The following is a 22,317-nucleotide window of genomic DNA, read 5'->3' on the forward strand; positions in this document are numbered from 1 at the left end:
ATTACGTTGCTGGAAACCTCATTACGATGTTAAAGAGCGATTTAAAACAATCGTTCGACCTTTCTGCGTCAGTGGATTGCCTGTGCGTATGTGTCATTTGTGTCCTCCTCATCTGAACGATAAACTTGTTATTTAACCGCGTAATGTGCACCCCAACATTCGGCGGCTTTAAAACTTTCGACAATTATCGAAAAAGTGTCTGATTAAATTCCAAGTCGAGAATACTCGCGACTGTGTCGCGTTAACGTGTGTCATATCGACCAAAGCGAAAAAGAACACGCCTGGCAGGACTTATCGATAATACCCGAATATGTTCCAAACGCTTGCCCAGGACATCGTCGACGGTCCGCAAAACCGAACTCCCCGCGGTACGCCGGGGAGAGGGGAAGGGTCTTCCCCTCTATAAATAAAAATCCCGGCGTCGCGAAAGTGTCGGAAGCGGACCAAAGTCCGCGACGAGAGCGTCGCGGCCAGGTCGGCGCGACACTTCCGACGCGCTCGGGCAACCTTAGGCAACAACCTCACGCCGTGTGTCGAGCGACTCCTCGCTCTCGGCGAGCTCGTTCGCCGATTCATGCAATTCGCCCGTTTAATTCGCCTTAATCGCGACGTCACGTCCCCTTCCTTCCGCTTCGACTCACGTGCGGATGTGAGTTTTAACTCAGCAGCCGCGCGACGACGGGGAGGAGGGAGGGTCGACTAGTCGACTAGTCGGCTGGTCGGTCGGTTGGTCAGCCGGCCGGCCGGCCGCCTTTCAACGACGTCGCATGTCGACGTATGTGTTGCACGACCACGTGACCGGCATGGCAGGAGCCGAGGAGCGGCGTGTGCGTCCGCACGCACACGTGCGATCGAACGGGCGAACTGATGCACATAAAAAAGGAGCATCCTGGTTTGGAAAGTATCTTTTGCGGCATGCGAATCTTCAAATAAGATATTACATAGCGTTAGGATAAGTTACTTGGATCAACATGTGTACATTCGCGAAAAATATATTCCTATTATTCGAGAGATTTATTGAATTGAAAATGTTTAGTGAAATTTAGTGAATTGAAATGTTCTAACTGAAGAAAACATTGTCATGAAAATAATCATTTTGTACTTCTAATTATGATATTCGAATAAAATGATAACATTGTCGAAATTCAAGAGTTTAAGATTCTTTTGATGAAACTACGTTTCGTTTATACGTAAATTAACAATCATTGTTAATTTAGATATATTGGTTTTAAGTGGATGCTAATTTTTCTTCGGTGCACTCACGACCCCACGCGTGTGTTCCCCGTCGGCCCGGAGGAATCGTATGACCGCGGTGTAACGTAACATCGATCGAGCTCAAATTTCGACGCTACGGATGCGTCAAACGATGTCCGCTCTCCCTTTTCCCCTCTCTCTCTCTCTCTCTCTCTCTCTCTCTCTCTCTCTCTCTCTCTCTCTCTCTCTCTCTCGCTCTCGGTTTATTCATGACAGGAGCGGAGAGAATCGCGGCAGTCGACGTGTAACGTCTAATTCTTCCGTTACGGGAGATTGAACTCGCCGGGATTATTATACCGGCTTGAAACCCCGCTTCTCGCAGCGCTTCATTCATGTCGCACCCTGTAAACGAGTAATAGTAATAGTAAGGGAGAGATGGGGAGGGATAACGAAGGCAGGAGAAAGATAGAGAGACACATACACATACACACACACATACACACACACACAGAGAGAGAGAGAGAGAGAGAGAGAGAGAGAGAGAGAGAGAGAGGGGAAATAGCAGGGAGAGGAAGAGGCTTTTTATTAGAAAAAATCGCGCGCGTTTCCTCCTATTAACTGTGCGACGTCTGAAATTAGAAATTCATTCACAGAGTGAACGCGATTTCCCGCCGCTCGAACTCGGACGAACTGCGATATTTTTACTCGAAAATTTCATTTTCGCGCGAAAGCGATCTCGACGTTATTTCGGGAGATAAATTGATGAATTCTCTCTGATAAAACTGCCAATTAACTTCGTGTAATATTATATAAAGCAATCAAAAGCGCACGACCATTCTTTATCTCTTATTAATTAATACAATCGTTGTATTTTATCCTGGAACTTGTTTCGATTTTCTCCATTCTCTTTCTATATTTTCTTTTTCAGGCGATAGAAATAAACTGCAGTCATTTTTTTCTATCTCGACACAACATCCTCGCATAAAATAATTTAATTTGAGATTGAATTGAGTCGTAAGAAATTTGTGCCATTTTTTGTCGTGGTCCGCAGAAAATAATTAAATACGCATGTTATCATACGGAATTGATATACAATATTTTTTGTTGCACGTTTTCACGATCCACGTTAAATAATTGAATCCATCTGTCGTCGTAGGAGATTTATATGCTGTGCCGCATTCTCCATTAGAACTCAAACAATCAATCGATGCGTTGAAAGAAAAAAATTGGTCAATCCAATTTAAAATTATAGTTATCTTTGGCTCCTTCCTCCATTTTGGTTTTGGTACCACAATTTTTTGTTTTCTTAACACGAAAATAATAGCAATAACATGTATATAATATTCTTATCCTTACAGTCGAATTAAATTTAAAAAAATAGTTTTCTTGACTACAATTTATAATGATTATTTCTCTGTAATTATATATACGGAAAAAAATGTATCAATAAAAATTGTCAATATTGCCGTAATTGAAATAAATTTTGTCGATTCAACAATACAATATACCATTAAAACCAATATATATTATTTCGAGGACTCAAGCATTAGTTTCAATGGCATTGAATCAAGAAGACATTCCAATTACGGTGATGTTGGCATTTCTACTGATACAACAGCATTTTTTAAAGCGTAGTTACAAGTACCAGACATTTTTCTTCTCAGCGTGTGTCGCGCTTGAACGAACGGTTGGCCGAAGGTTTCGCTCATTCAGATGCGAAAGATACTTTTCTGGCAGAACAGAATCTCTTTCGATCAGGGCGCACGCTCGGCTCGTTACTCCGCTGTCACGGGCTCCATTGCTCACGGCTTAAAAGAGCCGGCATTGTGTACGCACGCGCGGAGACCGGATGTTCGCGGATCATTTGACCGGAAACTGAAGGTTCGCGCATCGGCGTAATCGAGGCGGCTCGCCACACGCTAATCGCGCTGCAATCGTCCGCATCCTATGTGTGTGCGAAACGCCGAGTCGTGTTCTCCGGGAGCGAGAAACATCATCGCGGGCGTTCCGCGCGTCAAAGAAATTGAAGAAGCGCCGCGACAAGCTCGAAAGCTTGGCTCCCGTCATTTTAATCGCGATCCTCGTCGGATGTACGCACGATGCGTGCGGCGCGAAACTCGTGAGAACAGATCTCGCGGTCATTTGCGTATAACGTCTCGAATTTCGCCGACATCTTCAAGGATTTGCGACTAAGGGCCGATTTCAAAGCTGACATAGATTTCAACTGAAAATTCTAATGGATAAGAATGCAAAGTACTCATGTCCATCAATTGAAACCTTGACACCGTCGGTCAGATTTTGACCGCAACCGGAGTTGGTGAAACCAGCCCTAAATGAAATCTGCACGAAAACTCACTCGCTCAACCTACACTAACAGCAAAAAATGATTAATCCAACCAAAATTATGATTACTTCTGGCGACAATCGATATTTTTTATTGTTCTAGCACGAAAATGGCAATAGTGACATGCATATGTAAGGTTATCATCGCTAACACTAAAATAGAATTTAATAAAAAGATATAGTTTTCTTGGTAATTTATAGTAATAGTAATCGTTATATGATTATAGTTATAAATACCAAACATTTTTTCTCTCGGTATGATAATCAATTATCTGGGTTATAACAAAGGATCTTTCAATTCCTTGGAATAAGATTTTATTAAGTATTAATTTATTTATTTTAAGTATTAATTTATTTATTTTAAAGTAGAATGAGTACTGCGAATCACTGAAATTTAAGTGATTTCCCACTCATACAGAGTGAATTCTTCAGTCTAAATGGTGCAGTGAATGTTTCAACTCAAAATTCAAGAGCGAACCCGATATGCTTCACCGTCAGAAGAATATATTCACTCTGATCAATTGAGATATTCATATGAAGTCAGAATCCACTCTGAGCTCGAGTGAAACACTGACACTCTTGCGATTTCGAGCGGCAATATTTTCACTATCGTTTCGAGAGTGAAAATACTGCCACTTTTCATCCGTTTTTAACGAAATTCCTCTCCAAGAAATTTAGAATGCAGCGAACTAAATATACTAAATAAACATACAATGGATAAACAATGTAATATAGCATAAACTTTTTAAATTTACCTTTTCTAAGGAGGAACATGAAGACGAATATAATTATTTTGTATCAGTAGAGAATGAATTTTACATCAAACAACAATAACAATTATTTCACGTGAGGAGTGTTTTTCGTTGAAAAATGATCGTGACTTATTACAGTTGTCGAAGTGGAGAGAATCGGGACAAGTTTCAGGATGAAGTCATAACGGCATCAGCAACAAGCTATACACGTCGGAGGAGGAGCTCTCACATACACAGTTCGCGATCGCGAACGAAGAAACGTCGAGCACACACTCGCGCGGTTTGGCGTTCCGTCGCGTCGCGAGCGCGTGCACGAAATACGTGACGTGCGCGGCGCGTCGAGTCTCGTTGCGTTGCGCCGCGGCCAGGCAGGCAGTCATTCATGAATTGACTCGTCCCGCTCGCCGTTTATTTATACCGGTCGACACATAAGTCGTCGCCACGCCACGCGGCCGCGACGCGACTCGACTTGACTCGAGGCGAGGTGAAGTGAGACGAAGCCGCACGCGTTGCCCGACATTTTCCCATTAATACTGAAAGAGCGCGTCCGCGATGATAACGGTCGATACTGAATACTGGTATCGGGGACGATTCGCGCGGGCGGTCGCAAGGTCGCCGGATGTAGCGCGCGCACGTATACCGGAAGCGGAGTCTCGCGAAGGTGTGGTGACGCTTCATCGGAATCGCCGGCTAATCCGCACGCGAGATCACCGACAGTGCGAATATATTTCACTATCAACCTCCTCAGGAACAAATTCAATCAAATCAGAAGAAACTTATTCGATCTTAACCCGTGATCGGAAAGGTGAGATCTGAGATCCCACGCATTCCATTTCGTTCCTTTTAAATATTTGCAGTATCTTAAGAATGTTTTTTCTGCTAGCTGTGTTATTAAATCTCAATATTCTAGAATCATGAGAGATTGGTTTGAGAAATTATTAAAAATAGATTTATAAAATAAAATCATTAAAATATAATCATGAGAAATTGGTTTGAGAAATTATTAAAAATATACAACCAAAAAAAGAAGGAAAAAAACCCACTAGGTTCCACTTTTCCAATGACGGGTTAACATTAGAATGTCTAGATTCCATTTTGACTCCTGTTGCCATTATTTCTGTTTCTCTCTCTCGTAGTTTAAAGAAAAAATATCTTGTGACATTTAATTATATTCTTAAAATGTTCAGAAGTTACTGATACGAATAATGAAGAACAGAGAGAATTTTAAGATGTTAGAATCGCAAAGAATCAAAATAACTCTTTCTGGCATCCAAAGGGAGTTGTAGTTCCCGGGCATTTTAGTGTGCACATTTTAAAGTGATCGAAATGTTTGCCTGATGATTTCTCTTCGACGAAATTCTCCATTTCCTTGTTGCGGAAATTTTTTTATTGTGAATATTCATTCGCAGCAATGTCCGCGAAATCTCGTTCGACGAAGTTTGAATTTAGCAAGGAAAATTTAACGTATCTGAATGTACGCACACGTGTCAGCAATATCCCTGAAAAGATTACAAACGTTATTTGCTCAGCGCTCTGGGACGAATTCGCAGCTCGAGCGCGCAGATCGCGCAACACACAAGTACATTCAGAATTCATAAAAATATTTCAATTCATGTTTAAGATATCAAGCGATAAATCGCCGATCAAGGACGCGATCATGCCGATACGGAGATAACTGGCGATGAACGGAGTCACGATTTGCTACAGTGATAGAGAATGACAATCGAAACTGTCAGTAAGACTGCCAGTAAGACTGTAGTAGGTTCATGCACGAAACTTGCCGATGATATTACCTAAATTCGTGGGATTTAAAAGGCCTAGCAGATACTTACCTCTCTCGTTGACCGACTTATTATATCGGATCAACAGAGTTCGATGCACACTTATTACCATTCATCACTTATTACCATTCATTACCATTTATCGTATCAATAAGCCTCTTCTCTCAGCCTTTCTTTGATCAGTCGCTTTACAATTAATTCCCCGTTGGTATTTTTAGTCCCTCGCATCAAAAGATCCGCCCGCGAGATTTCGTTCGTATCGAATTTCACTCTGGAGTCGCTGAACATCCGTCCCTTTTCAAACGATAGTTCGCGACTCGCAATTATTACAACTGAGGTGCGCGTCGTTCCTCCGAAAAAGGCCAGGACGACGGGTTTTATCGAGGAAAAATTGCGGCGTGACGTGGTGCACGATGTTTCACGTTCGCGGAAACATTCTGACGCCCGGTCATGCGTATGTGTACGTGAGGGAGCTCGTTCTCATATGCGACTCCCTTACTTATCTTGGGATATCCGTATGCAGATAGTGTAATAACAACGACGACGACGACACAACACAAACGTCGATTGGCGACGACGACGGTGGTCACACACAATGTGTAAAGGCTCGTTTACAATGCGTAGAATAAGCTTAACGTATGAAATAAGAATAGGAGTAAAAATAAAACTAATTTATTTTACTTATACACAAAAAAAGTCTTGCTAACAAATGCATATAATTGAGCATTTATTAATTTATTTAATATATGTAATTAGTATCAAATATAATAATAGTTATCAACCATCTGATAATAATTACAAAATGATTAGTAAAATAAATTCTTTATTTAGTTGAGCCAAGCAAATGTTGAATATCAAATTTGGTAATAATTACTAAATAGTGCGATTATTGCCAAAATATCTGGTCACACTCCATATATTTATCACATAATATAATAAGTATTACTAAACAATATGGTTTTATTTAACAAATTGTTTTATGATACGAATCATATAAATGAATAACAGTCACCAAGTCTTAGCAATAGATACCAAGCTTTGGCAACAGACATTACCAGTCTTGCTAAGATTATTTGTTAACGTTTTAATTATTCAATTTAAATTTTTTTGATTATATTTACTAGTAGAAACTATTTCACTAAAGCATCTGGTAACTAAACTATTACCCAGGCTTGATGGCTATTATCAAATCTTTTTTTCGATATACACGCAAAAAAATGACTTAGTAATATCAGCTAAAATAGCTGATTGAAACTTAGTCAAAAGGCTAATCGTTGAGCTGTCACTGCTAAGAATTGGCTATGACAGCTAAAATGCTATGAAATATAAATATATTAGATGATATTAAAAATGCACATTATTTCAAGTAATTAAGAAAATAACAGTTATTCCTAAATTTCTTATCGTATATGCATATATTAAAGAAGTTTGCCGCACAGCTACAATCATTTGTTATAGTCATTTGTTTCTAGCAGCTAATATTTCTCGCTGTAGCGCCTAAGTTTAAACAGCGAATAAATTTAGCTAGTATCACTAGACATTAGCTATCCCTATTTCAGTGACACATCTTATCTGCCGCGGCTATTTTTTACGGCTCTGGAAGCTAGTTTTTTTTTGCGTGTATACATATACATCTAAACTTTTGCTCCATTACGCCGGAAGTATTTATTTGACAGAAAGGCTTTCGACGTAAGGGAGCTGGAGTACAGGCGTAAGCGGAATAAATTATTTTTATGTCTCACTCCTACTCTTACTCCAAGCTCACTCCACTTACCCCTTGTCCACAACATTGCTTTAATTCTTACGTCGCAAAAAATTGACCAACCACAGTTGATTATTTTTAAAATAATCGACTGTGGTTGGTCAATTTATTACGCCTTAAAGATTAAAGCAAGGTTGTGGACAAGGAGGCATTGTAGACGGTCACTAACGGCGATTCGCTCGAGTACTGACAATAGCAATACGCGAGCGCGCATCGTCGAGTCGGTTCGGAGCGACGCGAGAACGGAATCGTACACCGGAAGTTGTTTTATGCTAATGCAGCGATATCTACCATACGCACCGCGCGCGTTCCGTATGTGTGTACACACGCCGAGTTGCCGAGAGTGCGTTTACCGTTTCAGCGCGACAACGACGTGACGCGCGACCGACGACCGGGAGCAAGCTTTTGTCATTGCAACGCGTGCGTGCGTGCGTGTCTGTGTGTTTGTGTGTCAGTGCGACGACAGTTTGTCGGCGACGGGCAAATGCGAGTTCAACCGGATAGAGCATTCTCCGTTTATTACCGCCGAATGCATTAAATCGCGACGTCGCGGGTCAAGCACACGCGATTGACGTCAGAGCGCGGCGGCTCGCCTCCTTTCGGCTCCTCGTAGGTGCACCGACACCGAGATACTCGCACGGAGATGACTATTACACGTGACCGTGCTGTTGTGTAATCCGCGCCGTGGGTGTTTTGTTAATGATTTGTCGGTTGGCTCAGAGGATTCGTCGCGTGTGTCGCGAATTGAGTATTCGAATTTCAATGACGATTTTGACGAATAAAATGAGCAACTCATTATTTTTGCGGGCATTCTGTAAGGATTTCCTGTTTTCCTTTTGATGTCCAAACTTCCCGCGAGATTTGATAGAAGAGTGGCAAGTCCTTTGCACCGACCTTATAATATTCAGACGATAGTCAAATAAAATTAAAAGAAATAGAATTATCCAATCTCGAAAAATCAATAATTTTGACGAATAAAATTAACAACATGACTCGATATTTTTGTCGATAACTAATGGAGACTTTTCGTTTCCCTTTTGATATCTAAACTTCTGAAATTTGAAGATAGAAGAATGATAAACTCTTTGCACCAACTTTAATATTTAAACAATTTTAATCGAGGATCTCTCTTCCACTAGAATGAACTCGAACGAGAGAGTTATCTCTATGTAAATTTAATTGTTTCCAAATGACAAGAACGTCAAGACGATAAAAATACTCAAATTACGAATAGTCGAGAATAAGAGAAGCTCAATGAAGTCTCGAGAAAAATATTCTGGCGATTTACTTTTACCTGTCTGTCACAGATAAAGATAACATTGGCAAAATGGCGAAATTGTCGAGTGCGATAACATTTCGATATCTGTGCTAAGAGAGGAAAGATCCTGAGATCATGACGAGTCCATTGAACAAATTCGACACAATGGAATATCCGCGTGAATAAACCAAAACGATCCCGAATTACGTCACTATTCTATTTAATGACAACTATTTACTATTCGCAGAGTGATCTACTCGATTCAGTTCGATCCATTCGAGCGCGGTGTTTGCTATCGGAGTCCAATTTAGCTCGTTTAGAACGTTGCTTCTATTCTAGATACCGTTCTCTATCGCTGCGCTTCCTGTACGCCCCCTCTTTTTCTCTCACACACACACACACACACACACGCGCGCGCGCGCGCGCGCTTTTTCTCCCTTTTCATTCGGCTCCGCCGAACTTTGGGCGCGAACGTACCTGTCTTATTTTTAACGCGGGACGCGTGGCGTAGGTCTGACTGAAAGAAACCGAGTCCCGTGTTTTCGAGACGGGATAAATTCTCTTTCTTGCGAGCGCGAGCGCGAATTCTCGACGCGCTACCACCTTGCGCGCCGCACGTGCAGGCGAACGCGCCGCCCGGCTTCCGGTCGATAAAACGCATTCTCTATAGAGCCCACATTTGCACACGAGCCGACGCGTCCCGCTTTTCGGTGCACGATAATAATGTCAATATCAACGATAGACGTCCGGTGTCGTCTCTCTCGCTCTCTCGTCCGCTCGTTCATTCGCTGACGCGGCGCTCTCTTTTGCTCTGTCTCTCTCTCTCTCTCTACACTCCTCATATCTTCACTGTGCCCCTCTCCCTCTTCTCTTCTCTTTCATACACGATTTTAGGTTAGGTGTGCGCACGTGCGAGCTATACTTTACGCGCCTTTATCATTCGTTTTTACGCATACACGCTGTCCGAGGAGTACCACGGCTACGTGGGCGGACAGGTGTCCTGCGGACATGTCTGTCGGAAATGGGATGCCGAGAAAAGGGGAGAAAAAATAAGAACAAGTAGAGAAGTGCGAAGAGAAAAAAAAAAGAGGGTGAGAGGGGACTCAGCGCGCGATAATATACGTGTAATAATATAATATTTTCTTTTTTCATTGGTGAATATATTTACTTGGCGCGAGATATCGCGGCGCTTCCGCTCCTGATCGGTCGCTGTTACGAAAGTGTAGTGCAGTCGTAGTTAGTGTCGTCATCGTCGTCGACGTCGTCGTCCCGTCAATAAATTTGTCATAATGGAGTACACAGGATGTGTGTATCAGAAAACCTGCCCACACGTAATATAACGCGTCAGAATTAGATCTGTTCTATCGAGTCAAGTGAAATTAAATCTATGTTTCTCTCGAGCTTGAAAGTTACGCGGAAGCGTCCAAGCGGAAGTGAATCTCGGTCTTCGTAACTTTTAAAGCTGTAAGTCGATGAACCACTGCGGCTACTACCATCTTCGAAGTTCGGCAGGAGATGTGACGAAGTCACGAACAATTTTATCCTACGATCTTTAAATTTACATGAAAATTGACAATGCTTATAAGATATTAAGACGGAAGTTCGTATCCGCGACGAGACCCCGACGCCAGATTTTCCAGGAAACCTGGTAATTTCAGAATTCCCACGAAAGCCAATAGACATTTCTTCAAGTCTGATGTAACTTGTGAATGAATTTAGTGGAAGCTTTTAGGTTTCTCGGAGTCGGACGTTACATGAAAGACGATAATGTTCGTGAAATTAGGATGAAAGAATGATATTTAAATTCTAATCCAGAGATATTGGAATTTTTTTTAACTTTGATCAGTGTAATCACGGATTTTTTTATTCTAAAGCTTGCATTATAATGCGCTCTTTGCTTCCTGTTGCTTATTCTCTATCTTTTGCTGGTTTAAGTCGGAAAGAGATAAGAAGAATGAAATAAAGAAGTAAAGAGTACATTGTAGATCTGGACTAAGAACTAACTAGTACGAGCATTTACAATATTTTCAATTTAAAGAATATCACAGAGAGATGAAGTTGTCAATGATACACGTTAGTCATCGAAGACCATTCATCAATCCCGTGTTGACAAGATTCTCATAAGATTCATATGATTCCTCCGCGAAGTAAACAATTCTTTCAGCTGTGTTTTTCATCATTTTTCGCGTCGTTTCTTTCACAAGCTTTATTCGAGGACCGTCTGACGATCTCGAGCGCCAGAATGCTCGATTGCCAAAACATTGGGTGACTAACAGAAAAAGTCGCAAAATCTTCCGTGAAAAGCACAACGGAAGCTTTCAAAATACGAACATTAGGTATCGTAAAAAGACATCACCTCCCGATATGTGACGATATGTAGCAGAAGCGAGACATACACACACATATACACACTCACGCACACTCACTCACCTGTTCCCGAAGCGCTCCTTCCAGAATTCAGCTGCATCGGCCTTGGTGATGCGAAACTGATCGCCGGCAAATATCCCGTTCGGGAATATGGCCTTCAGCTCGGACAGCATGTGGCTGAACACTAGACTGAGCTTGGTGAGATTGCGGCGATAATGAGACGTCTCGTCGAACATCTTATCCTTGCCCTCCTTGAACAGCTTGATCGCTTGCTTGCACTTACGCATCAGGTTGTTGATGAACACGCAGAAGTGCTCGTTACTGTGCAGCACCTGCATCCGGTCCTCGTACTTGCTGTAGATCAGCCTCAGCCGCTGATACGTGTCCGGCAGGATGTCGAGGATGAACGGCGGTGAGTTCTTCAAGTTCATGCGCTGGTGCTGGCACAACTTCACCACTTTGTCCATCAACTTCCAGGTCTTGTCCAACATACGCTTGTCGGTCGACAGTTTCGGCGGGGTCATCGCGTCGGCGAAGCGACCGTGCAGCTTCTGGAAGATCGAGCCGATGTGGACGGCGCGGGTGCGACTGCTGTGTCCCGACGACGACATCTTGACGTACCGTGCGTGCTCGCTCGCTCGCTCGCTCGCTTGCTCGTTCACTCGCTTGCGTGCGTGCGTACGTACGTAATACGTGATCTCTTCCTCGTTTTGTTCTTCCTACGTGTGCACTCTCTCTCTCTCTCTCTTTCTCTCCCTAGCTCTTTCTCTCTCTCGCTTACTCGCTCTCTCTTTCTCTCTTTCTTGATTTGCACCTCACCTTACCTGGGGCGCGCGCAAAGAACACTCTGTCGCTATACTTAAGGTTAACCCGCACACACACTCGAGCGATAGATCGGTACACCGCGCATAATCTCAGCGGGACGCGGCCGCGGCCACGACAACGTACCCACGAAGCCGCGGACACGGGGTGTAGCACCGGAACCGTGCGCGATACCGCATCCTATTATCTCACTAGGCGACGGCCGACAAACAGCCCAGCCGGATGCTCCGCGACTCACGGCGAATCGACGACACTGACACGAACCGTGCGAGTGGTGTCGAGCACGAGCGTGCCGCCGTGGTGGCTGCTCGCTCGCTCGCTGTGTTCAGTTGCGAGCACCCGCCGCCGTGGCGTCGTACGTCGCACGCGCGACGGTAATGGCGCGCGTGCGCACGACTGGCCGGCGCGCAATTCAAATGTGGCGCGTTCGATGAAAGAAATCACCCTGCTCGGTTGTGTCTAAAATAATTTATCCCTTTTATGCTCGTTTCTATCAACTTCGGTTAACTTAACGGCTAGTTATTCCAACGGAATTGACCAATCACACTTGTCAATTCTGATTAACAAGAAATGCGATTGATCAATACCGTTAAAATAACCAGCCGGTTAACTCCTAGCGAGAAATGATTCGTTGATCGATGTCAAAACGATGTCGAATTGACATCGAAATCGTGAAATCGACGTCGATTCGCCATCGTTTCGACATTGATCAACGAATTATTTCTGGTTGGGCCAAAGTTGGTAAAAACGGGCATTAGACCAAATTCCACAACCTCCAATTAACTTAACTGGCTGGTTATTCCATTGGCCTTGACCAATTGCATTTGACATTAAGAAGAGTTAATCAGGATTAACCAATTACTATTGGAACTTAACCGGTAGTTAAAATTAAACGGATGTTTAACTGGAACTTGGCCTTACATCGTTCGAGTTAATTATCGATGTGAAGTGCGGACTTAAGCCAAGTTCCACAACATCCATTTAATTTTAACTACCAGTTAAATCCCATTAGTGATTGATTAATTGTGATTAACTCTTCTTAATGTCAAGTTCGATTGGTGAAATCCATTGGAATAACTAGTTAGTTAAGTTAACTGGAGGTTGTGAAACTGGCCTTTAGAGATCGTAAGCAGAATATATATGTTTAAATAAAAAATAGTATATACCTATACAGCACCAAATGTCTGAAATATATCCCAGAGACGTTCTAGAGATAATGGGATGTCTCTCTGGGATGTCTCTGGGATGTATTTTAGACATTTGTGCTGTATGGGTAGAAATTATATCTTATACTCAACTTGCGCTATAAAGTTACGAATTCAAAAACTAATTGATGTAGTTGCCGTCAATTAATATATACATATATAGCCTATGGTAGAGTAAAAATTATTCTAAATTGTAAGAAACGAGAGAGGGTGGGTAAGTTTGTGTCATGCAAAGTCGCAAAATAAAACAGAAAGTATTTATTTCACGTTTCATAGTGTGTGTGTGTGTGTGTGTGTGTGTGTGTGTGTGTGTATGAGTTGAAATTGTACACATGAGACTTTTACAATAAATAATGATTAAAAATGAAACAGTGTTTACATGACGAGAAATGTTCAAAGTATTGAACTGAAATATATCCTTTTAATACCATTATTTCGGAAAAGTTAGATAAAATTATCCAGATAAATATGTATACAACACGACGTTTTTAATATCTTTTAACTTGCAAATCAATAGCCAATAATATACGACTACGTTCGTCTTCGACTACGATTGCTGAAGATAATATCAATAAAACACGCTAAAATGTGCGAAGTATGTTTAAGCTGATATCATTTTTTTTATCTCTGGGTACTTTTTTGTAATACTTGTTACCCTTCAAGGCTCTCGTCTCGTTGTACGTGAGCTGGTTTTATAAGACATTTTGCTAAGTTTTCTTCAGGTTTTAAGAACTACCTTCCATCTACAACAACCTGCGTTTCGATAATGTGAACTTGGTGTCACCGATTTGCCATGTAATAACTTAACCGTAATAAAATGAAGCTCGACATTAGGAACCAACTGGCAGGAATGGACGCCAGCATACAGTACCGTTCATCTGAAACATCAAACGATAAAAACGTGTAAATATTGCGTATCAGGTTGCGCAACAAGAGTTATGAAGTAAAACTAGGAGGCGATGAGAGTGACATGCATAATGATGAAAAATGTATTGGACGAATACGATACTATCAATGTGCAATGTGTATACTTGGCAAATGCGATTATTCAGGTACGAAATATTAATTCTGTAAATTTGTAAAAGAATAATGTGAAAGAAGTTACAAAAATATTGAACTCGGCCTTTCTGATAACGTATGATGTAATTTTTATCTGTAGATTGATATAATTAAAATACTGTACATACGTGAAACTTACTTATGCGGATTCTTCTGGATATTTTTTTAAATTTTTAATTGCAAAATAGCATCTATACATATATAAAAGTAAACACATGCTTTTATAATAACATTTTAAACATGAACAACCCAGATCACATTGAAATATAGGTGAGGGGAGGAATATAAATAAATTTTTATTTATAGGTTATAAGACACATAATCAGATAAACATAGAGATCACAGGAAAGAAACCATAAAGAAATTGTAAATTGCCAAAAAGAAAACCAAAAAGAAATAAAGTACCACACCAGGAAGTATTTACAAAATACTAACACATAATACAATAGATGTGGAAGTTGTTAACAACAAAAAAAGAAAGTTGTCTTGAGCATAACTCCTTTCTATTTACCCTGAAGTTTGCCTTTAGTAAATTCTATATTTACTTTTCATATCAATTGTAAGCATATTCTAACTATTTTACACACACAACGCACACACACACATATGTACAAATAAATTATAAGTACACATATTACTTTATTTACAAACACATAAACGAATATATTTACACAGTGGCACATCAGGTATTTCAGGCTTCAATTGTTCGATAGTTTTAAATTTACCTGTCATTTGGTCGGACATCTTTACTGCTGCCCAACCGAGACTTCTTTCCACAGCCATTTTCCATTTCTTATACCTCGCGTCCCTCTCTACAAGATAAAAAGATCATGCTACAAACGTCGCTCGAATTTACAGAAAAATAAAGCATAAAGATTTAAGCCGCTCTTAAAGGTTATTAATGAGACACGACGTGTCGTTTTGAACAATGTAGAAAACTGCTTGCACATAGTTACGCGACTTGCAAATTATTTTTACTTTGGAAACTTGTCGTTTCCTAAATGAATGACTTGTTTATACCTTCCGGTGTGGTGGTCGGTAGGAAAGTATCAGTTGGCACTGTTTCTACATCCTCGCCTTCTAGTTCCCAAACATCTATTCCTTCGGCATGTCCCGCAGCCATCGCTACACCTAACGCCGTGATGTCGGGCATAGTTGATCTAACTGCGCATTCGTTTAAATTCAAGTTCGATAATAATAATTTCCAGAAACGTAACATAAACTCGTATGAAATAGTGCTACATTAGATGTTTCATCTTTCTTGTAAATCTGAAATATATTTCCAACACATCTAGCATACTTACATACTGGTGCACCGCATAAATCAGCCTGCAATTGCATAAGGAGATTATTAGTCGACATTTTTCCGTCTGTATTTAATTTCGTTAACGGAAATCCACAATCTTTGTACATAGCTTCGAGAATATCCCTGGTTTGAAAACAGACCGCTTCTAGAGACGCCCTAATAATGTGCTGTTTTGTAGTAAATGCGGTGAGTCCACAAATTATCCTGGGAAGGAAGGATTATAAAATGTTTTGTGAATCTTACATATCTATATCATCAATGTATTACATTCTGCCATCAAATAAAACATTTTTTCAATGCGTAAATTAAATTAAATGTTCCTGAAGATAAGAAAGAGTGCGTGCTTATATATAGCTATTTGGATATCAAGCTATTACGAAGTTACTAACCCCCTCGCATCCTTTCTCCAGTAAGGTGCGTATAATCCCGTGAAAGCTGGCACGAAATAAACGTCCCCGGTACTGAAAACACTTTGCGCTAAATGTTCACTTTCGTGCACATCTTTGATGAGCTTCATGTTGTCCCGTAACCACTTGATGGCGGCACCCGCAACCGCGATTGAACCTTCCAAGGCATAAACAGCTGGGCTGTTCGGACCTAACTGATACGCGACGGTCGTAACTAATCCGTGAGAAGAATATACTCTCTGAAAAAAGGTATTAATCAGATTATCTGAAAAAAATATGCTAATACAATATTATTTTATTTCTTATACACCGAATAAGCAAAATGTTAACAGTTTGCCGGCAGATTGGCAGCAGATTCAACCAAACTACTGTAGCAAATTCATAGTCATCTGTGTCCGCATTAAGCTCGTGTTCTGTCGACAAAATCTACTGACATAATTTGATAACGGATTGACGACAGGAAGACTAAACAAGATTTGCAATATATTCTATTTAAATACATTTAAATGGTTACGAAACGACAGACCTTGCTCTGTTTCTGCCGTTCATCCGTCATTATATTTCACTAGCCGATCCTGTTGTATTTCTGCTGACAAACTGCCGACAAAATTTACAATGGCAGACATGGATATCTGGATACATTCGTATAAAAACAATATATATATAAATTGCACAATTACAGTATGGCCGGTATTACAAAGCAGGAAGCAACCACTCCTGTACGTATTTTTCGCTTGTCCTTTCTTCAAGCAATTCTGCCCAACCAAAGCCGATTGTTGATTTCCTAGAATCTAAAAGAGAGAGAGAAAAATGCCATTAGAAACGTGCATTATTTTTTTCATCATCATCGAAAATACGGATTCTTACGTACACCGGATATAGGAATGCCGGCCAACGGACCGTACGAGATTTTGCCGTATATCTCAGAGCTGCTTCTGATCTCCGGCAGTATCTGCATAGGAATGTCGAAATATCTGCATAATGTGGGATCCCAAGCGAGGGTTTCTATATTCATTAACATCGTCCTCGACGCGTTCGTTACATCGGTGATGTACAGTCCACCGTCCTTACCTCCCGTTAAATTCTGCAATGAATTATCAATTATAATTTTGTCGTTTGCATTTGTCGGTTGCTCTTGCATTGTAAGACGCAGGATTTGCCTTTCGTTATAGAGATACGCATCAAAGGATAAACCGATAACCGACATGTGCACACTGATTTTGCAACTCGGGTATTAACTCGAGTATCAAATAATTCCCGCTCGTAATACATACCAGACTCGTGATACTCTCATTCGCACTTAGATTATAACGAACACGTTATTAAACATGCGAAGAATTAATCAGACAATCAGCGGTTGTTACTTAAACGATATTAATTAACACGCTAATTAAGTCTACTCAAGCGACACGTTAATCCCTACTGATACACCGAGCTTGCAAGAGCAATAGAGAAAGCCAGCGGTTTACACCTCGCTGCCTTTCTCTGTAATGTTTCTGTCGCTCACCCAAATCACCCACGTATCCACGGTCCCAACTTTACATCGTTTCTCGCGCATCGCCTTCCTCACCGCCGGTACGTGTTCCTTCAGCCAACGAATCTTCAAAGCAGAGAAATACGGGCTCACAGGCAAACCGCATAGGGGTTTCAGGTGATTCTTGCTCTTGTCCGGGAACTTTGCTATGATTTGGTCTACGATCGAGTCGGTCCTGATGTCAGACCACACTGAAATCAATTGCAACTCAAGATTTGCGGATATAACCTGAATACACGAAAAACGTAATAATTAATACAATTCTACTTCATTTTCAAATATATCTCGGAGTATACTCTTCGAAACGTCAAAGGTTAAAAATTTTTAACTTTTTAAATTTAAGGTTAAAAATTTTTAACTTTTTAAATTTTAACACTTACTTTTGGTTAGTTTCTTGTCGAAATAAAATTAATTTTCTTCGTTGAATAATAGATTACAACGTGCATCTATTGAAACGAGACTCGACTTACCTATGGCATTGTAGAGCGGATCACCCGTGCTCGCGTCCCATGCTATTGTAGTTTCTCTTTGATTCGTAATGCCTACTGTAACGATCTCGTTGATCTCCATTCCAAGCACGTCGAATTTGCGAATTACCTCCTTGATGCAGGCTTTCACCGCGAAAAGGATCTCCTTGGGATCCTGCTCCATCCATCCTTCTTGTGGACTGATTTGCTCAATGTCGATCTGATGGGATGCGACCTCCGCAACGTGCTTTGCATTGAACACCTGCAAACGCAATTCTCATTTGAAACAGTGACTGTACAAGTATAGTTTTACTTCGTTTATTTCTTTTAAATCTTAAATCTTATATACTTTTCAAATTTTATTTTATTTTGTTTCTTACAATAGATCGGAAGTGTGAGAATAATATTCACGATTGGAAATAATAATGCGTTACTTCTTATTCTAAAATGAAAGACGCAATTAATAATACACTTGTATTCTTGAATTTTCTTACTGTAACTGAAGACTTCAGAAGTCCGTATCTTACGGAAATCTGAAGAGTTTATTGTTATTAGCTGTTCTTAATTATAGTCATAATCGTAGTTTATGTTTATTGCCTCGTATAAACAATAATTAGAACACAGCCAAGCGTCCTTGTAGTCATGCTCCTTGTAGCTAAACTACAACTAATTATACGCATCATTAATAACATCTTTCCGTTTTCGATTGCTTATCGCGCTAGTAATCGCGAAATTATGACGAACATTCCAACGAATTTCAGTAAACATTTCGAAACATGGAAAATTATGATAGCGATAACGCGATAACAATATCCGGACAACCGTCTCTAGATAATCTTACCACAAAGCGAACAGTTCGCGTACCAACGTCAATGACGCCAACCAAAGGTCCTATTTTCTTCACCGTGTTTGACATTGTGTCTGAAAAGAAAAATGCATACCGCCGTCATTTAATATCTAAACAAGTAAGAGTCGTGCGAAGAATTAACGATGCTTTTATAGGCACATGACCGAACAACTGTGCCAAGATCTTAAGAAAATATTCGGCACATCGACATAAACTCAAGAAAGAGAGAGAATGTATGAAATAAAAAATACCAGTGCCTAGACATGTATTTAACTCTGGACACATTCTTATTAATTTGATCTTTAAATACAAATATTTAAACAGTCAGTATAGAGAATATGTGTATGCATTTATTAAATATGTCCTATAATGAAAGTTTAAATATTGATTGTAAAAGCATTTATTAAATATGTCCTATGATGAAAGTTTAAATATTGATTGTGATTAAATAATGATTGTAAAAACAATAAGAATGTTTATAAGTTCATTTTTCTTTTATTCCGAATATTTATAAGTATTTTTCTTTTATTCCGTATGCTATTACATTGTAACATGTTACGAGATAAGACTGAATAATTTACAAGGATACCGATCTATTTTTTTTTTAATTATGACCTGAAATTTTAATCCCATTGGCCAAAGAGTTACTATAATAGATGTGATCTACATTCTATCGCGAGTTCGATTCCATGTTCCGAGCTCAATTCGGCGCGTTCTATCGAGTCGAAGTTGCAAACATACTTTTTCCTCTGAATTCGCGCGTACCTCGAAATATAAAGTTTAATGTTTCAGTTCCATCTGCGAAAGGGAGAGAAAGAAAAAGAAAGAGAGAAAGAGGCACACACAGAGTGATTCGACTCGTCCTTTTCACATATCACACATGTCCCACTCATTCTTACGTCCGCTGTGTTTTCACGATCTCGTCGAATTCGACGAACTTCTTGGTCGCACAGTGAGATGCATCGCGTAGCAACCAACGTATCGCAACCAACGTGCCAAGCTTTCTTAAAACGGTTTACGCCGAACATGCCAAGAACCCCATTCGTTTCTCGGGAGGGCTTACCGTCCCCCCTTCTCCTTTTCTCGACGTCTCACATTTACGAAATAACTCGCGATAACGCAACACACGTAATACATGTTATCGCCAATTTCGCTTTCATTCGACAGCTAATTACGGCCTCGCTAAAAGCGAGGTGTATCATTATTGCCCCTTGATATTTCGCCGCAGATGATTTCATGTCATGCAAATGACGTTGGTCTCGAGGCCGAAATTTTTCGGCGGTCAAGTTGGATCTTGTGTCGCAACTTGACGTCGCTAAATCAAATTGTCACGACCAGCGAGACGAGTTGTGATCAAATAAATAAAAAATAATAAATAAAAACAATAAATAAACAATAAATAAAAAAAACTAGTCAGTATGTCTCATACAGACATAGAAAAAAGAATTTAAACTCCATCATTAAAACTATATTGTAGTATTATAGTATTTAATCTCCATCATTAAAACTATATTATAGTATTATAGTATTTAATCTCCATCATTAAAACTATATTATAGTATATCACTAACTAATATATACTCTATATCACTTAAAACTGATATATTTAAATTAACAATCATTACTATAATCTATAGATATAGCTTCCGGAATGGAGCCGTGTCTCGAATCAGCGATGTGCCGACGTTTCGCAAACGTTGCAGTTTGCATCATCTGAGAGCTGAGAACTTAGATACTGTATCAGACACGGCTCCATTCCGGAAGCTATACCTATAGATTGTATCAATGGCCGTGAAAGCCTCAAATCTAATCATTACTATATATCATTACTATATATCATTACTATATATCATTACTATATATCATTACTATATATCATTACTATATATTACTATAAGCAATTTTTGTAGAATAAGAATATATTTTTCTTTGTATGCTGAATCACACACACATATAAAATATATTGATGCAAATAACTTATCTTTTGACATGATGTAATCTCATTTTAAGATTTACACGAAAATATTTTCTTCAAAAAAAGAATGTTCTTTTTTTCTATACATGGATTAATTTTAAATATTAAAAGAAAAGAGGATATCTTCTCTATTTCGAGCGGGATATGTAGAAATGTATTATCTTCGTGCGTTCATCGATACACACCGTGTCTTTTTCGATCATTAACAGAGATCAATAGTTACCTTTGGCCACAATTAAACGGATAATACGATATCTCGCATTTATCGGGAAATGTAGCTCATAACTTTATCTTTTCTATGCTCCTCCTCCTGCTTCGCCGTACTTATCATCGTTTACGTAACATCTTCACAGAAATCGAACTTCCGCTACCTTTTCAACGAAACGAAGAGCAGCAGTCTCCGTCGCGATGCAGGATACCATCAAACGTGATATTAAGCGTTACGAGGAGAGCCGGCATTATGCAACGAAATAGCAACGATAATACGATTTTTGGATAATACGAAATGGATCTTATTACGAACACGCCGTTGGAGAGTCTTGAATGAGCGCGGCGCTCGTTTCCACGTCATCATATCAATATGAGTGAGCGACTACGGTTTCTAGAATCTCTAAGTTTTTTTCTCTCAAAAGCTTAAAAAACGGCCTAGTCGATAACCGACACAACGATAATGACATTGTCGTTAAAGAATCGCCTTATAAATAGAAACAGAAAATATGCGATAGCGTCCAAGTGACTCGAAGATGACGAAAAGCATGATCGATAAGTGAGCTTTTACAGTCATTTTCTCGTCACTTTCACGTCATCATGCTTCTCTATTCTATTTGGAAAGGTCATTGGAGGTGGGGGGGGGGGAGAATCTCCCCTCCGCCGTCAACTAGTAACGTGATCTCTCTCTTTGAGATATGAATATCAAGGCGATTTTTGGAAACAGACCCTTCTTTAACTTATGCTCTATACGTTGCGTAGACATAATCAGTTGACATCGTCTCAGACAACACGAGTCGCTTGCCAACTAAATGATGTCAGGCGCATCTCATGATGATACACGCGCTCGTTTGCCGCCTTTGTCATGCGCAATATCGCGAATCCTCGGCTTGACTTTTACGACGCGCGGACGCTTAGACGCTAATATTTATATTGTAATCTAGCTCTCTTCAATAAGGATACTGTATGCACTTGTCTCTGTTCTCTCTCTCTCTCTCTCTCTCTCTCTCTCTCTCTCTCTCTCTCTCTCT

The 22,317-nt window shown here is 40.2% G+C and overlaps 2 protein-coding genes across 8 annotated transcripts in view; both read right to left on the reverse strand.

Moving 5' to 3' along the window:
• Nucleotides 1-12,595, reverse strand: part of LOC116850980 (E3 ubiquitin-protein ligase CBL) — a 34,228-nt gene extending 21,633 nt beyond the window's left edge. For all 3 annotated transcript variants that reach the window (XM_032829910.1, XM_032829909.1, XM_032829911.1), the window contains exon 1: nt 11,521-12,595. In XM_032829910.1, coding sequence (XP_032685801.1) covers nt 11,521-12,068 — 548 coding nt within the window. In that variant the 5' untranslated portion in view covers nt 12,069-12,595. The remainder of the gene's footprint in view (nt 1-11,520) is intronic.
• A 1,485-nt stretch (nt 12,596-14,080) lies between these two features.
• Nucleotides 14,081-22,317, reverse strand: part of LOC116850981 (glycerol kinase) — a 14,285-nt gene continuing 6,048 nt past the window's right edge. For 2 of the 5 annotated variants that reach the window (XM_032829912.1, XM_032829916.1), the window contains exons 2-11: nt 19,099-19,178; nt 18,261-18,519; nt 17,764-17,981; nt 17,128-17,340; nt 16,937-17,047; nt 16,239-16,495; nt 15,848-16,053; nt 15,564-15,707; nt 15,269-15,355; nt 14,081-14,362 (exon numbers count right to left, since the gene is read on the reverse strand). In XM_032829912.1, coding sequence (XP_032685803.1) covers nt 14,265-14,362; nt 15,269-15,355; nt 15,564-15,707; nt 15,848-16,053; nt 16,239-16,495; nt 16,937-17,047; nt 17,128-17,340; nt 17,764-17,981; nt 18,261-18,519; nt 19,099-19,178 — 1,673 coding nt within the window. In that variant the 3' untranslated portion in view covers nt 14,081-14,264. The other 3 variants (XM_032829915.1, XM_032829914.1, XM_032829913.1) reach the window with 3 other exon arrangements.

This window comes from Odontomachus brunneus, unplaced genomic scaffold (assembly GCF_010583005.1).
Source record: "Odontomachus brunneus isolate Ranch 3 - 2012 unplaced genomic scaffold, Obru_v1 Obru_scaffold_162, whole genome shotgun sequence".
NCBI classification, from domain to species: domain Eukaryota; kingdom Metazoa; phylum Arthropoda; class Insecta; order Hymenoptera; family Formicidae; genus Odontomachus; species Odontomachus brunneus.